Genomic DNA, 18,440 nt, shown 5'->3' on the forward strand with positions numbered 1-18,440 from the left:
ACGCTTGAATTTTGCATACCAATCAATTATTGTTGATTTCCCTGGGGCAGAGTCCGGAAACTCATTATCAAGCCAAGTTTTTGCTTCCACCGTATTTTTTCCCTTCAGAAAACAATATTTTATCAAAACACGAAATTCCTTTTTTTCACTTTTTTCACAATAACAAAAGTTGCTTCACAAAAGACGCTCTATCTCACAAACTATTGGACTTACAGACGTCAAATCTTGACACGAATCATTTGAAAGTTGGTACTGTATAAAACTAATATGGATTTAATACTAGCCAACCTGTTAGATTTCCAATTTCAGGCAAATCGGATAGAAAGTACATTTGAAGGTTGGTACTATATAAAAATAATATGCATTTAATACTAGCGACGCCATCTATGTGTCAGACCGGGGACTTATCAGCCAACCTGTTATGTATGGAAACTCGAAATTCCCATATGCTCTAAATTCAAATATACACACCGTTGTCTCAAATAAATATCGCGATCGCAAAGGGAAAACATTTCTTAAGTTGTTGTCACATTCATACGTTCTTCAAAGCCTTTGTTTATTCGTTTTTTCTATGAAATTTATTTTAATAATTCGACATATATTTTTAAAAGAGTATGTTCAGTCAGATGATATTCCAAATTAGGGGCGTTTACATTATAAAACTTACGTGTTTTGGAAGAAAACTTGTCTTTGAACTTAATTTTTTGTATGGGGAAAACGACTCGTTTTGATATGCTTATAAAGGGAAAACATTTCAAACCCCAAAACATGCTTGGTGAGAACGCCGTATTATAATATTCTTTTACAACTAACAGACTTTACAGTATTCAAAATTCAGAAGTTTGATATTATGACTAAAAAGGATTTTTCCTTTTTTTTTGACTGTGTTTTGACTGAGACAAAGTCAACACAATTCAATATGAAATAACTTATTCAAAAAGATACGGCTTCGGTTAATCGGCCTCTGACGCCGAAGGCCGATTATAAACTTTTGGCCAAATGCCGAAGCTGAAGCCGATGCTTCGATCGAGCTCTAATCTAACCTAAGATACTGATTTATTCTAAACAATATTCAACTTTATATACTTAACCTTAAACTAGCTTCAATCTTAATATTCTTAAAAAGTGTGAAAAATAGGAACATATATTGTATTTGTTACTCCTTAATAAGATTTTATGGCCTCGCATAAGCGGAACATTGGTGCTTAAGCAGAGACCGCTGCACATGTAATGTGTTTTCATTTTTATTTTAATCGCCTGCCATAAATCCTATTTCTAAATTCCCATATCGCAAATAGAAAGCTGAACATTCTTCGGTCGGCCAAATACACATGAAATTATAACAAATATTATTACCTATCAAAACTATGTCTCTTATCCTAAGCAGAATACATATATTTTTAAAAACAAATTGTATTCTAGGTTAAATTCTTATAGCGTGACACAGCAAATCTTCGTATGTCCAAGTGACCGATCTGGCTCTTTCGGGGCTTTCTTGGTCAATGCAGCATGTTCTTCCTTCTCCTTGTTACTGCAGCGTTGTGTAAAACGAACTCTGTACTTCGTTGCATTCGGCGGTAAATGATTCTCTTCGTGTCTTGGGTCTATTCGACAAAACTTCTTCGCCCCGTTTGGTCACTTAAGTGGTGGATTATAGAATTCGTCGCCATATTGTTGGACACTCCTTCTTGAGCCCATGTCGTGTAGCTGTTGCTGTTTCTGCAACAGCAGTTTATCTTTCCGCCTCTTGAGTCTCCATGTCATATTGACTCTCAGAGAAAAATTTTCTTCCTATAAAGATAAGAAAGAAATATTAAAAGAATCTTCTAGAATCTCAGTTGCTTTGGCTGGAGCAGACTCTTCATCGGCTACTCTTGCGGATTGCGTAGCAGCAGTACCTCCAACTTCAGGTCTACTCTCCTCGTCGTGTGCCTTTTTAAGACCTATTCCGATAGACCCGAATAGGGGGATTCATATCAGAGCTCATTCTAATGGAGACTGATTCCCGCATCACTGGCGTTTCCTTTTGGGTGGCAGCAGTATCATTAACTACACTTTGTGTAGGATCTTCTTATGGTGACTCTTTGGAACTATTCCTATAGAACCAAATAATAGGTTCGATATCAGAGCTCAATCAATTGGATTCTGCATCAATGGCTTCCCTCTTGGTCATTCCTTATTCATGATCTCTTGTCTATACCACATCAGCACTATTTCCTGTAGAGACTGGTTCTAATCGTTTTAAGGATTTCTATACTAATATCGTCGTACAGATCCTTCATTAGCTCACAAGTGGCAATCACTTCCTCAGAATCCAAAACGGCAACTATCATTGCATCCATTAAATTTTGCAATTACTCGAATTCGTTTTTCAAACCATATTGGTGACGAAGATGACCATGTCATTGGTATTGATTAGGTCGGCCAAAGTCCTCCAGAATGTGTACTGTCACGATTCTGTCCAATCCGTAGCCTTTGTCACTTGCAGTTTCAGTGTAATTTCTTCATTAGAGATTACAACCTTTTTTTGCTGTACGGTTTCACAAAGGTCTATATCGCGAACCTCAAAACGAGGAAGTCCCATTTAATTAGAATTTTAATATTGATTTTTTTTTCGATTTTCGCCAGATTACCTTTAGGTACTTTCCTATTTGCGATAGTTTAGTTGATCCCTGCATCCCGCTAGCGTTCTTTATTCGCCATTCAGACTATAAGTTTATCCGGATGACAGTGCTCGTGTCGAAAATATTCCAGATATTGGCCACTCTATAAGTTAAGTCCGACGGCATAATCGATACCGTTGCTTATTAATTTGATCGATAACTCCTTTATCGATTATATAGTAATCGCCGACAATTCGTATCGATTGGCCATACTGTAAGATTCTATACAAACACAGACATTCCGTCCGGATAAACTTATAATATGGATGGCGCATTACCTAGATTGACATAGAATCATCATCGTTTCAAAAGATGAATAGGACATAATTGCCGTTCCCTTCAACGTGGATAATTCGATGGTTGGGGCCACTTTGCTCGTAATCGGGCCGCCCTCTACGGGATTTTGCTTATACTTTCAAACTTTTGTTCTTCTGGAGATCTGATCATTTTTCCTAAAGAATTGTGCTCAAAGGTTCTCATTCGGAACATGTTGCCTTGTTAATTGATAATCGGGCCGCCCTCTACGCAATTTTGCTTATACTTTCAAACTTTTGCTCTTCTGGAGATCTGATCATTTTTCCTATGGAATTGTGCTCAAAGGTTCTCATTCGGAACATTTTGCCTCGTCAATTGGTTTGTCTTTTCCACTTTGCGTCGATCGGTCATTGGCTTCCAGTACTAGCACTACTCCCTTTCCGGTAAGAATCTCAAGAGTGGATTACTCTCCGTTTAGGTTTTTTGACATCAGTTAAAGTCAATGGGACCCTCGAGTCTAGACTAATAGAAAAAGTTTCGTTATATTAACGAAATGTGTCGTTAAAAGTCAGCCAATGAAACAAATTCGTTAATACAACGAAAATTTTCGTTATTATAACGAATTTTCTGTCAATCAACGAAATGTTTCGTACTATTAACGAATATTTTCATTGTATTAATGAAAATGTTTCGTTATATCAATGAAAATTTTTTGTTGGCTGACTTTTAATGAAATTATAATGGTGTGGACATTTGGACAGAGTAGTCAAAGTAAAGGTTGAGTTACATATCATGCGTTAATCCGTGCGTTTACGGAAGGGTTGATATTTTTCAGTTTGAAGCATCCTAACAAAACTGTTGCTTTCAAAGAGAAAATTCAATTCTTCAATCAATGGACGCATTAAAGGATGGTATGTAACCCAACCTAAAGCCTTAGAGGCACTGTGGTGCAATAGTTTGGATTTCCGCCTTACATACAAAGGCAGAAATCGAACACCAAAGAATTTTTCAGCGGTGGATTATCTCCTCTCGGTAATGTTGGTGACATTTCTGATTTTTTTCAAAACTTATCTGAATGATTTCTTTTATCCATCACTCAGACTTGGATATAAAAAGAGATACCTTGAGCTAAATATGGAATCGGGCAGCACTAGGTTAGGTTAGGTTAAGTGGCAGCCCGATATATCAGGCTCACTTGGACTATTCGGTGCATTGTGATACCACAGTGGTGAACTTTTCTCTTATTACTGATTGCTGCCCGATTCCATGTAAAGCTCAATGACAAGGGACCTTCTTTTTATAGCCGATTCCGAACGGCGTTCCACACTGCAGTGAAACCACTTAGAGAAGCTTTGAAACACTCAGAAATGTCACCAGCATTACTGAGGTGGGATAATCCACCGCTGAAAAACTTTTTGGTGTTCAGTCGAAGCAGGAATCGAACCCACGACCTTGTGTATGCAAGGCGGGCATGCTAACCATTGCACCACGGTGGCTCCCGGCACTAAGTGAAAAAGTTTACCACCTGAAATAGCAGACTGCCACCATAGACCTTTTAATACATAGATGACCCATGTGTGTCAAACTATGTTTGACATTTCCGAAGATTAAGAAGAAGCGAGAACAATAAGAGTACCCTTACAATCTCTTTCGTTTTCCTTTTTGTAGTTTGCCAATTTTACACAAAATTAGAACGTTTATGATGCAACAGAGGATTTATAAATAAATGAATATATTAAAAGTTCATATTTGAACAAAAAATTGTGACCAAAACCGCGAAAATACGAAATTTAATTTTGAGCAGCATTGCTCTTTACGAACAACACAAAAGCAAATGCGCGAAAATTAATGTTTGGGACTGACTCTTTACGAAAAAATCAAAACGAAATGTCAGAAAATTATTTTTTGGAACTGACACATTTATTTTAAAGAAAATAGTGAATCATCAATGTATTATAATGTCTATGCCATAAGCAGTCACGGACTAAGAGAAACCAGAGTATTCGTTTATCCAGGACATCTCCAAAAAGTATGCAACACTGTCATCAGCTGTTTAAAAACAATCACAGAAAACAAGTGAAATGTTAAATTTTTAATGTATGAAATGCTCAAATAGTAATAAATATTTACTGCTGCGATTATTTATGACACTGTCCCACTTTGAATCGTATGTTATTCGATAAATTAGACACAATAAATTGCGTCACATTTTTTTTAAGGAGAATAGTGGATCATCTATGTATTATAAGGTCTATGACTGCCACTACACCGATCTCAACCTAATCTAATTGGGCCTAAAAAATAACGGGCTGCCACTATTTCTAAACTAGATGGAAATCATAAAATTTACTGAATTACGCAAAACAAATGAATAAAAAATCAATAAATACTCCATGAAATGTTAAACAAGACTATGCTACTCGTAGTTACTGCCAACCAATTTTATATTTCTCTTCATAATTTCTTTCAATGTTTTCATTCTAATATTGGCATAACGAAATTCTTACTAAAACATGATCACCTCTTTTTATGTCTCTTCTTACCAACTTGTTTTCTGCCTACATCTTCATGGTCTGTATATCAATCAATCAATCAATCCATTATCCTTGCTCGAATACCAAATGCATTCATAATACATGCCACAATTCATCAATCATCGCTAATGCTACAAAACAATATATTTAAACATTATCGAAAAAAAAAATAAAATTATGTACAATACAAAATCAACATATTCTGGAAAAAAAATAATCGATCGAATAAAAAAAAAATTAAAAATCATCTGCTAATTTTAAAATTGAACTAATTGGTCTAATGACACAACATTCATGGAAAATCACACATAAAACTCTCACAATCAACTTAGAAACCTTTGGTACGTCATCCGGGTGATCCATTGGCATTGGAAAAGTTGCGACAATGTGAAGTGCATATGCAGGCGCCTAAACGTCCCAACTGCTGCAAGACTTGGCTCTCGAAGTTCCCCACAAGGTAAGCCAGAGAGTGTCGACTTGACTTGAGACACTTCTGAAACTTAGAAAATTCGTTACGTTGTTGAATGTGAATGCCAATGAATTTTGTTTGGTTTCGCTTTGACTTTAATTTTTGAATTTTAGATTTTCTTTTTGATGTTGTGATTTGTTTTGCATTCTAACAAAAATTTAAAACAAAAACAAAAAAAAAACTAAAACTTAATAACATTTTAATCTAAAATTAATTTTCTAACGATTGAGTATATGTTTTTGCTTCTCAATGATTCTGTGATCTATCAGATTTGTATGATTCTTGTTCATTGCTCAATGATATCTTTGGAAATATCTATTTGTTTACATTTATAAATATTTTTGCTCTAACTTTTTATGTATGTTTAATTTGCTATAATCTATTATTAAATAAAATGCTTTGTTGTTATTCAATTAAGATTAAGTTTTTGAATAATATAATAAAATTGTTAATTGTTAATTAAACGTAGATGTTGGAAAAATGTTCTTTGTATTATTAAATTATGATAAGCCCATAATTTGTTTGTTTTATTGATAAGTTTAATATTTATTAGTATTACCTGTAATATTTGTTAAATCCTACTTATTAAAAATTTTATATCAACGAATTCATTGTTCATATTTAAAAGTTGCTCGGACAATCATTAATATTTTATTGAGGTTAATTGTTTTATCCAATTAAAATGGGTTTCAGTGATTTTATTTATTTATTTAAAAACAAAAAAAAAATAACTCACTTAATTCATAAAAATTTACCTGGATTTAATGAGATTTTTGCATATGGCAGGATCAATTTTCATCTTTCATCACTTTTAGTAGACTTGTTAACAATGTAAGAAATTGAGATTCCCCGAGTTTGTCTTATTTTTGAATCAAAGTGTTGGTATTAACTTAATTGATCCAATTGAAATGTCTTCAATTAAGAAATTGATAGTATCAATTACAGTTTTAATTGGCATCGAAAAATATTTACTTGATTCCATAGCAAATTTCAATTAATTTTTTAATTGATTAAATTAAAAATTTTATACCCTCCACCATAGGATGGGGGTATATTAACTTTGTCATTCCGTTTGTAACACATCGAAATATTGCTCTAAGACCCCATAAAGTATATATATTCTGGGTCGTGGTGAAATTCTGAGTCAATCTGAGCATGTCCGTCCGTCCGTCTGTTGAAATCACGCTAACTTCCGAACGAAACAAGCTATCGACTTGAAACTTGGCACAAGTAGTTGTTATTGATGTAGGTCGGATGGTATTGCAAACGGGCCATATCGGTCCACTTTTACGTATAGCCCCCATATAAACGGGCCCCCAAATTTGGCTTGCGATTGCTCTAAGAGAAGCAAATTTCATCCGATCCGGCTGAAAGTTGGTACATGGTGTTAGTATATGGTCTCTAACAACCATGCAAAAATTGGTCCATATCGGTCCATAATTACATATAGCCCCCATATAAACCGATCCCCCGATTTGGTTTGCGGAGCCTCTAAGAGAACAAAATTTCATCCGATCCGGCTGAAATTTGGTACATGGTGTTGGTATATGTTCTCTAATGACCATGCAAAAATTTGTCCATATCGGTCCATAATTATATATAGCCCCATATAAATCGATTCCCAGATTTGTCCTCCGGAGCCTCTTGGAGGAGCAAAATTCATCCGATCCGGTTAAAATTTGGAACATGGTGTTAGAATGTGGTCTCTAACAAACACGCAAGAATTGGTCCATATCGGTCCATAATTATTATAGCCCCCATATAAACCGTTCCCCAGATTTGATTTCCGGAGCCTCTTGGAGAAGCAAAATTCATCCGATCCAGTTGAAATTTGGAACGTGGTGTTAGTATAAGGTCGCTAATATACATGCCAAAATTGGTCCATATCGGTCTATAGTTATATATAGCCGATCCCCAATCAAACAGAAATTGGTCCATATCGGTTCATATTCATGGTTGCCACTCGAGCCAAAAATAATCTACCAAAATTTTATTTTTATAGAAAACATTGTCAAAATGTTATTTCTATAGAAAATTTTGTCAAAATGTTATTTCTATAGAAAATTTTGTCAAAATTTTATTTTTATAGAAAATTTTGTCAAAATTTTATTTCTATAGAAAATTTTGTCAAAATTTTATTTCTAAAGAAAATTTTCTCAAAATTTTATTTCTATAGAAAATTTTGTCAAAATTTTATTTCTATAGAATTTTTTCCAAATTTTATTTCTATAGAAAATTTTTTCCAAAATTTTACTTTTATAGAAAATGTTGTAAAAATTTTATTTTGTCAAAACTTTATTTCTATAGAAACTTTAAACTTAATTATATACGTATTTAATCGACCTTTTTTAATTTAATATATACCACGTATGGACTATGTGGTATATATTACGGTGTTAGGAAGTTTTAAGACACCTTGCCATCGGCAAGTGTTACCGCAACCCAAGTAATTCGATTGTGGATGACAGTCTTCAGTAGAAGTTTCTACGCAATCCATGGTGGAGGGTACATAAGCTTCGGCCTGGCCGAACTTACGGCCGTATATACTTGTTTTAGTTTGATTCATTGTTTCAAATAAAGTATTAATTACAACTAAGACAATTCCATAATTTTTATGGTGATGGGGTATAATAAGTTTGTCATTCCGTTTGTCACACATCGAAATATCAATTTCAGATTATATAAAGTACAGTGCACTCGCGGTAACGTGAACTAATTAAAACAAAAAGAGTTCACGTTAGTGAAATATTGACGTTAGCGAACTTCAGCGAATTTTAATTTAATGGAAAGATTTAAAAAAAGAGATCGGAAAAATATCAGTGTGTATGGAATTATAAAGCAATTTAAATTAATAATTAAAATTCACGAAAAAAGCCAATGTAGTGCCCATGTTCCCAAATCCACTTTTAAGTGAATGTGAATCAATTCCACGATTTTCGTGTCCTACAATCCACTTTCACCGGAATATTCGTGAAATCAATTCACTTGCAAAAGTCTTGATGAAAGTTGAATTATGTCCAAGTAGGGTATATTTCCGGTTAAAAAAAGTACTCGCGTAAAAAATTTGAAATGTTTTATATTTAATACATGAGTTTTATTAAAACTGCGTCTATTGATTCCACTTATTTTGATTTCCGCCTTAGTGAATTTTTGGGTGATTTGTTCAACCCAGCTGGTTACAGAAAAGTTCAAAAACGAACGTGAAATTAAGAACGTGAATAGTGGAAGTGGAATTGAAGTGGATATCCGAACATGGGTGTAGATCTCCAAAAAAGTTCCGTAGGTGTATTGGAATTAGTATTTGGCATTGTGAATCTGCCTTTAATGTCAAATTTCATGTTTTTCAACGTTACGGAGCAGTTAGTGTAAGAACAAGTGTTCACGTTAGGCGGCGTTCACGTCACCGCGAGTGCACTGTATATATATTCTTGAAGAAATTCTACGACGATATTAGACATGTCCATCTGTCTGTTGTAATCACGCTGCAGCCTTCAATGGCGATACCGTCCAAAAATTTGGCACAGATTTCTTTTTTTGTTTGCAGGCAAAAGAAGATCGGTTCAGATTTTAATGTAGTCCCCATAGAAACCGACCTCCCGATTCAGGGTCTTGGGATTTTAGAAACCGTAGTTTTTATCCAATTTGCGAAATTGAAAATCTAGAGGTATTGTAGAACCACAAAAAAATTGTGCCGAAAATTGTGAGTATCGGTCCATGTTTTGGTATAGCCCCCTATAGACCGATCTCCCGATTTTACTTCTTGGTCTTCTAGAATCCGTAGTTTTATCCAATTTGTTTGAAATCTAGAGGTATTCTAAGACCACAACTAGGTGTGCCGAAAATGGTATTTATCAGTCCATGTTTTGGTATAGCCCCCACATGGACCGATTTCCCGACTTTACTTCTTGGGCTTCTAGAAGCCGTAGGTTTTATCCAATGTGCCTGAAATTGTAAATCTAGTGGTATTTTAGGACCATAAAATGGTGTACCGAAAATTGTGAGTATCGGTCAATGTTTTGGTATATCCCCCCATAGAGACCGATCTCCCGATTTTACTTCAGTTAGTGCTAACTAACGTAGCACTAACTGAGCTTCATGAAAATGGAGGTTAGTGTTTTTAGTTTGATTATAGATTGTTTCAATTAATTTTTAACTGACGTACCCCCATTTTCATAAAGCTCCGTTAGTGTTCCGTTAACTAACCAACTTTTAAAACGTATTATGGACGAAGCTGTCATCTTGCCTTTATATTCTATAGGTCAGTTAGAAAATTAACTGACCAAAATTTTTCAGTTAAAGTTAACCGAAGAGAAGATATTTGCAATTTACTTTCTGTTAACTGGAAGTTAAAGCATAACGGAGCTACATGAAAATGTCTTCCCAGTTTAATCAGTTAAGTTAATTAAAGTGTCATTTTTTTTAATTAAAAATTTAAGAAGTTTAATCATTGACTTAATGTTTCTAGTTTGATTAAAAAGTTAATTGTTTCAATTAATTTTTTAAATTAAACAGTTTTCATCTTGAATCAACTTTTTGAAAAGGACAAACAACTATAGAAGTTCAGATTGAGGTTAATAGTTCGGATTAAACTTAAAACTTTCTCTTGGCGAAAGAGAAAGATTCATACATATCTATATTCAAGGTTTCATAAACTTTTCATCATAAATAACTATATTAAACATTTATTCGGAAGAAATTCATACAATAATTTTAAATATGCAGAGGACAACAAATTCTGTAGGTTTTCTGTAGGACGTCACAAAGAAGGATTTTCACTCCTTTAATTACCAAGCAAAAAAAATTGGAAGTTGTTCGACAAACATTTCTTTTAAAGCGCATCCTGGAATCCCCCATCAAGTTTTTTTTACACTTCCGATGCAGTCTTTTTTGACCAGTCCACAAACATTTCTTTTAAAGCGCATCCTGGAACCCCCCATCAAGTTTTTTTCCACTTCCTATGCAGTCCTTTTGGACAAGTCCACAGACATTTCTTTTAAAGCGCATCCCGATGCAATCCTTTTGGGCAAGTCTTAGAAAGTACGGAATTAGGCCGTTTTATATGAAACTTTAAGTTTTTGACAATTAAATTTCGCAAAAAAGAATAAAAAATCAATAAAAAGGTTAAAAATAAGAAATTCATCCCCGCTGGGATTTGAACCTGTGCCGTTTGACTTTTTCACTTGCATGGAAGTTCGTTTGAGAAGGTTTTGCAATTTACGATAATTTTTAATTTTTTGTTGATTTTTAATGGGAAAAAAATATACTTATGCAAAATATATGCCGAAAAAAACAAAATGAAAACGATGTATAACTTAAAAAAAAAATTAGAAAAATATTTAATAGAAAACTTTCCGCTGGTGAGATCTATACTAGCGTTCTTTATTTTTTCATTTATAATAATAAAGAACATCTCAGGAAGTAGTTAGAATGTCATGTCCTGGTGTCATATTAGACGTTTTGATGCATCGTGTTCAATGGCGTTTTTGGCTGAGTGTGGTAAGGCGTTCTGTTATGGTGCCAGGTTCAAACCCCGGTGGAAACAAAGAAGTTTTTCAATTTGTAAAAATTAGATAATAAGAAAATAAAAGTGTAACAAAAAATACTGATAAAAATAACAAGTAAGGAAAGTCTAAAGTCGGGCGGGGCCGACTATATTATACCCTGCACCACTTTATAGATCTAAATTTTCGATACCATATCACATCCGTCAAATGTGTTGGGTGCTATATATAAAGGTGTGTCCCAAATACATACATTGAAATATCACTCGGTCTGGACAGAATTTGATAGACTTCCACAAAATCTATAGACTCAAAATTTAAGTCGGCTAATGCACTAGGGTGGAACACAATGTTAGTAAAAAAATATGGGAAACATTAAAATCTGAAGCAATTTTAAGGAAACTTCGCAAAAGTTTATTTATGATTTATCGCTCGATATATATGTATTACGAGTTTAGGAAAATTAGAGCCATTTTTACAACTTTTCGACTAAGCAGTGGCGATTTTACAAGGAAAATGTTGGTATTTTGACCATTTTTGTCGAAATCAGTTAAACATATATATGGGAGCTATATCTAAATCCGAACCGATTTCAACCAAATTGGGCACGCATAGCTACAATGTTAATTCTACTTCCTGTGCAAAATTTCAACTAAATCGGAGTAAAAAATTGGCCTCTGTGGTCATATGAGTGTAAATCGGGCGAAAGCTATATATGGGAGATATATACAAATCTGAACCGATTTCAATCAAATTTGGCACGCATAGCTAGAATGCTAAATATACTCCCTGTGCAAAATTTCAACCAAATTGGGCCAAAACTCTGGCTATTAGAACCTTATTAGTCAATATCGGGCGAAAGATATATATGGGAGCTATATCTAAATCTGAACCGATTTCAATCAAATTTTGCACACTTAACTGTACTACTGATTGTACTCCTAGTGCAAAATTTCAAACAAATTCGGCTAAAAATCTGGCTTCTGGGACCATATAAGTCCATATCGGGCGAAAGATATATATATGGGAGCTATATCTAAATCTGAACCGATTTCAATCAAATTTTGCACACTTGACTATACGACTAAGTGTTATGTTTGTACAAAATTTCAAGCAAATCAGTATAAAACTCTGGCTGCTGAGTCCATATTAGTGCATATCGGGCGAAAAATATATATGGGAGCTATATCTAAATCTGAACCGATTTCTTCCAAAATCAATAGGGTTCTATTCTGACCCAAAACAGGAACTTGTGCCAAATTTGAAGGCGATTGGACTTAAATTGCGACCTAGACTTTGATCACAAAAATGTGTTCACAGACAGACGGACGGACGGACGGACAGACGGACATGGTTATATCGACTCAGGGACCCACCCTGAGCATTATTGCCAAAGACACCATGTGTCTATCTCGTCTCCTTCTGGGTGTTACAAACATATGCACTAACTTATAATACCCTGTTCCACAGTGTGGCGCAGGGTATAAAAAGTGGAAGTGACACAACTTCTAAAGCAATGCAAAGGATCAAAAAATGGAGTATTCCGTCCCATGACAAGCCCATGTAAAATTCATTGGAGATGATCCAAGTTTACACTACTTCCGGGTCACAAATTGGGAATCCAAACTACTTTTTTGGAAGCTCTTGTTATGCTGGGTATTACAAATAATATTGAAAGCTCTTCTACTTCAATATTTGGACTTGCAAGAAGTTTGAAGGTACACTTATATCAAGCCCTAGTAGAAGAGGCTTAAGAATGTTAACCTAAGTTTTTATTAAAATAACCTACGGGAAATGGATCAACCCTAGGACCGGTACAGGACAAATCCCTGGTGTGTATGGACGCGTGTCAGTTTGTTTCATTTTTAGCATCCGAATAACGCCAGGAAGGAAAAAACTTTTGGAACATGTTTAACAATAGATTATTCTAGCAAATATATTTCAGTACAAAGAAAATTTTTCAACAAAATATTTCCAATTAAAATTTTAATTGAATTTTCAATTAAAAATTGAATAAATAATATCAATAATTTTTTAACTGGATCAATTAATTTGTTAGTTGACTTTGGTTGATTGCTACTCATTTCTGTGATTGAAGACATTTCATTTAAAAATTATTTGGATTAATTAATTTCGTGACAGAATCCAAAAATTATTTTCTTTTGTGTTTAAATGGATAGATCAAACAAAATTTTGCTATCAAGAGAGTACATAAATTAGCAAAAAATTTAATAAATTTTAAAATTGCGACAAACTGGAGCATCGGTACCAGTCCTGTGATAGGTCCGTCAGTGGAAATTAGTGTCACTGAAACAATCCCTTTTTTAAATCTGCTATTGTAAAGAATTCTATTCTATTAAATTCGTTATTTACATTTCTTACTATTATGTATAGTGTCACAGTGTTAATGTTTTTCTTATATCTTCGTTTTTGTAAACAATTATTCATTATTTTCCAATGACTTCTCTTTTAGCTGAGCATTCGATTCATTTAATATTAAGTCACTTTATAAGTTAGTTTGTTTTTTTTTATTAGTATATTTGATGTTTCGTGAATGATATACATACAAATATTTATATGTTTTATAAGGATATGTTCTTATCGTAAAACAAACAAATGATTTACCAAAATAATAATTATCTGTTATAATAAATGTTTAAATTAATCAATTGTTGCTGTATTTAACAATACACAGATAAACAAATCAACGCAAAGAGACAATCTAAAATTTGATGATTAATCGAAAAATTCTTAAATATTTATTCAAGACAATGTTCTAGATCGAAGCGGATCGATGTTATATCGAGAATAACATTTCCCCTGGTCTTTGCCCTCTTCAATCTGGTCTACTGGAGCACCTATCTATTCCGGGAGGAGGAGGATGAGTAAATGCCTAAATATTTTTCATTTAAAATTCTTAGTTTTGTAGTCTTAGTCAAATCATTATATGAGACAAAAACAAAAGAAAAAAAAAACGAAAAGAATTAAGAAGAACTATGATTATTATTATTATTAATATTCTAAATATTTTATAACGATGATGAGATGATTTTAGTTTTTCAATTGTTATTACGATCATTTATTTCGTAAATTTTAAGGTTGTTAAAATGAAAAATGAACTAGTAGCAAAGAAACCAATTATGAACAAACCTTTATGGTAATAATTACTAATCAATTATTTTTCAATTTTCTTTCATTTCTTTTCATTTATGCTTTTTTGGTGAATATTTTATTTGCTTTTATTTTCTACGTGACATTTTGCGATTTATGTTCTGTGTTTCGAACGCAAATCAAACTCGGAAACAAAATCTCTTAAAAACGAATAAAAATTTTCTACGTATATTCGAAACAAAAATCATCCGAAATTTATAACAAAAACCATCAATCTAGGACTTTCTAAACGCATTGATGAAGACATTGATGTTCATAATCACGATCACGATGACATTGATAAGGATCAAAGGATAATATGGACGAAAGTGTTAAACAAAATAAATGGCTATGTAGAATTATCTATGGTAATTGAGGGAAAAAATTCATGAAATTTTCGTATTTGTCCCCCCCCATACGATTTACCTCCCCCTACAAAGGCAAGAAACTGCAGCCCCTAACGCATATTGATTCTTCAAAAGAAACATTATTATTCTCACCCCCTCAGTCGCCCTTGGCGAAAAGAGGAAAAGAAAGATGTGATTTGTTATAGAAATAAATTTGCAAACCAATTTTGCTCCACCCCCCTTTTCCATTTGATCATTAGCCCTAGTCTTTTATTACAGCAGAGAAAGTAAAAGAAAGAAATTAGTTTAATTAACCAAACCAAAATGTGAGCCAAGGATGTTATATATTCTAGAGAAGTATATATATTGAAAAAATCTAGGATCATAAACAAAAAAAAAAATAATTTTAAGAATAATTAAGAAAAGAGAAGAAACAAAATAATGACAACAAACCAACAACCTATGACGTAGTTAACAAATTAAGGATTAGTTATTAAGTTTAAGGATAACTGGATTACAAAAACAAACAAAAACATTTCCCTCAAAAATAATTATCAAATCCTTCAAATTGAATTGAATCCCTTCCCCTTCAAAAGCAAACATTCTCACCCATACCCCATGCATTCGTATGCATATGTATGTATTTCGTTATACTATATATATATATGTTTGCATGTAGTACATAGTATTATAAGAACACATATACATATGTCTAAGACAACAAAAAGAACATATGTATGTATTTTGTAAGAATTTATATATAGAATAAATATATATACATTTATAATTTAATTTTTATTTTCAAAAGTTTTAGAAATAAAACAAATGTTACGGAAATTATTTTAAAACGAGAATCTAGTTATAAGGCATGATTCGTAACAAAAAATTGTTTTAAAAAAAAATCATGTTAATTTTATAGCAAAATAAAGAAATCATTAAATTGTTGTTTTTTAATTTGTTTCGTTGATTAAGCAACCATACCATACCCTATTATCATATATGTATGTATGTATCAAGGTCACCATACACATTTCTCACACACATATGTTTCCCCACACATATATCATAAATACAAAACAGAAAAAGAGAATGCCTTAAAAGCCTATCAATTATTATTGTTATGAATACTCTTATATTTTATATAGGTTTGGTAACAAATTATATATTAAAAATGTCTCTATGGAATAGAAATATTTCTATAAATTTCTTTAAGCAGCATTATGGCATTACGTTTGTCTTGTATATTTTATCATCGTAAACATAATAACCCAGCAAAAAATGGAGCACTATTTCAGCAGTATTGTAAGCGAGAGAGGCAATACCAACTGCTTACAAAACAACCGAATCAGCGCTGATTTTTGTGGGCGATGTCCCGATTTAGAGCAGCTTCTACCTAGCGCTGATATAATTACTCATTTTAATAGAAATATTGCTCAGATCATATATCACGATCTTCAGCATAGCATTGTTTGTGTGAAGGAAAACAGCACAACATTTCATGCATCTATACTGCATGAATTGGTTGCAATAACATAAACGAATTATCATAAACTAGTTTGATTAATCATTTACGTTATTGCCACCGATTCATGCAGTGTGGATGCACTGCCTACTCAGAAGTGATATATAATCTTCAGTATAGCATTTTTGGCGTGAAGGAAAACAGCACTACCTATCATGCATCTATACTGCATGAATTTGCTGCAATAATGTAAACGAATTATCATAAACTAGTTTGATTACTCATTTACGTTATTGTCACCGATTCATGCAGTGTGGATGCACTGCCTACTATTTTATACCAAAAAGCTCAACTAAACTCTTAAGGTGAGTACTATGTTCGAGTTTTTCACCAAAACACTAAATTAAAAGTGCAAAAATATATATGAAGACGATAACGTTTTTATCAAGTCTCTTCAAATTATGGATGGAAAAGATCCAATGTATTGATTGCGAACCATTTAATATTTCAAAATTAATTGATTTAAAAAAGGTAACCGTGAAAATAAGCTGGTTTTCAGCTTGAAAACTGAACATAGTACTCAGCTTTACTGTTGAAGTATTTTTTGCTGGGAAGATGTCTTTTACCCACATGAATATATCAGAGAAAACAAATATGTTCGCTCTTTTCTCTCTCTTTTTAAAAAATAATTATCTAAACACATAGAGAAGGAGAGAAACATGCTTGGGAGCAGTGATGCTCAGGGATGGAAAATACAATTATTAAGAAAGTACAAAAAAGGTATTTTTTGAGCGAAAAAATACTTTTCGCTAAATTTCAAATAAAATTCTATTGGAAAATTATTGTCAAGGGCTCCTTTAGAAATAAAAGTTTTACAAAATTTTCTATAGAAATAAAATTTTCTATGAAAAAAATTTTTTAACAAAATTTTCTATAGAAATAAAATTTTGACAAAATTTTCTATAGAAATAAAAATTTTCTATTGAAATAAAATGTTGACAAAAAATAAAATTTTGACAAATTTTTTCAAAATTTTCTATAGCAACAAAATGTTGACAAAAAATAAAAAAAATAAATAAATAAAAAGACATAATTTTCCAAAAGAAAACATTTTGACAATATTTTCTGTAGAAATAAAACTTTGACAAAACTTTCTGAAGAAATTAATTTTTGCAAAATAATATTTTTTTGATAGTTTTTGGTAAGATTTTCTCCAAATGTTGGTAGATTATTTTTCTCCCAAGTTTCGACCGTGACTGTAATGGCTTTTATAAAAATCGAGATTTTCTTCCCGCATGAACTTGTCTGTTTTGTCAAATTTGAAAAAGACTATTAGCAAATAAGTTTGTTAAAGACTGTCTCAAAATATTAAAATATTATGTCAAAACGATTGTACCATACATTTGATATCGGCTCAAAAAAAAAAAAGTATTGAGCAATGCGAAAAACTATCGAAAAAAGTACTATAGTACTGCATTTTCCATCCCCGGTGATGCCAACTCCCGAACGACAAATGTACCAAAAATATATTATAAATTCTAACATACCAGTTCCCACCATAAACACTACTCCAGCCAGCTAAAATTCTATGTACTACTAAAAAAATAAAAAAATAAAAAACTTCCTAAGATGTATGTATTTTAGAATTTTTGGGTATTGATTTGAAGCATTTTTAATTTAATTGATGAGTAATTACTTTCAAATTGCAAAATATGTTTTTTTTTTTTCAGAAGAGAAATTAAATTTTTCAGCATTAAATTTGGAAATATTAATATTTGGAGCGAGTCTTTTTCATATTTCAATTATGAGGCCTTTTGTGAATTTAATACAAACGTTTTTAATGACATCTTTGTCGAGTTCAGAAATTCTTCACTCGACTTATCAAAAGAGTTTCTTAAGCTTTTGACAGTCTAATCAGAAATTTTTTATGAAAAGATGTCGTCAATTAAACTCAATTCTGCTAAAATTTAAAAAAGTTCTAAATAAAAATGCCACAAAGCACCATGTTGGAGCTTTTTCTAACAAAAAAACACTAAAATGGGAATTTTGTGCTTTTTGG

The 18,440-nt window shown here is 32.5% G+C and overlaps 1 protein-coding gene across 21 annotated transcripts in view; it reads left to right on the forward strand.

Annotated features, from left to right (window-relative positions):
• GluClalpha (glycine receptor alpha 1) overlaps positions 1–15,873 on the forward strand; it is a 279,772-nt gene extending 263,899 nt beyond the window's left edge. For 12 of the 21 annotated variants that reach the window (XM_075290778.1, XM_075290785.1, XM_075290788.1 and 9 more), the window contains 3 exons: positions 5,785–5,909; positions 14,191–14,307; positions 14,813–15,873. In XM_075290778.1, the coding sequence (XP_075146893.1) occupies positions 5,785–5,909; positions 14,191–14,307; positions 14,813–14,822 (252 nt within the window). In that variant the 3' untranslated portion in view covers positions 14,823–15,873. Of the gene's footprint in view, positions 1–5,784; positions 5,910–14,190 lie in introns of all 21 variants that reach the window. The other 9 variants (XM_075290791.1, XM_075290786.1, XM_075290790.1 and 6 more) reach the window with 5 other exon arrangements.
• The last annotated feature ends 2,567 nt before the right edge of the window (positions 15,874–18,440 follow it).

The sequence above is a fragment of the Haematobia irritans genome, chromosome 1, assembly GCF_050003625.1.
Source record: "Haematobia irritans isolate KBUSLIRL chromosome 1, ASM5000362v1, whole genome shotgun sequence".
Taxonomy (NCBI): Eukaryota; Metazoa; Arthropoda; class Insecta; order Diptera; family Muscidae; genus Haematobia; species Haematobia irritans.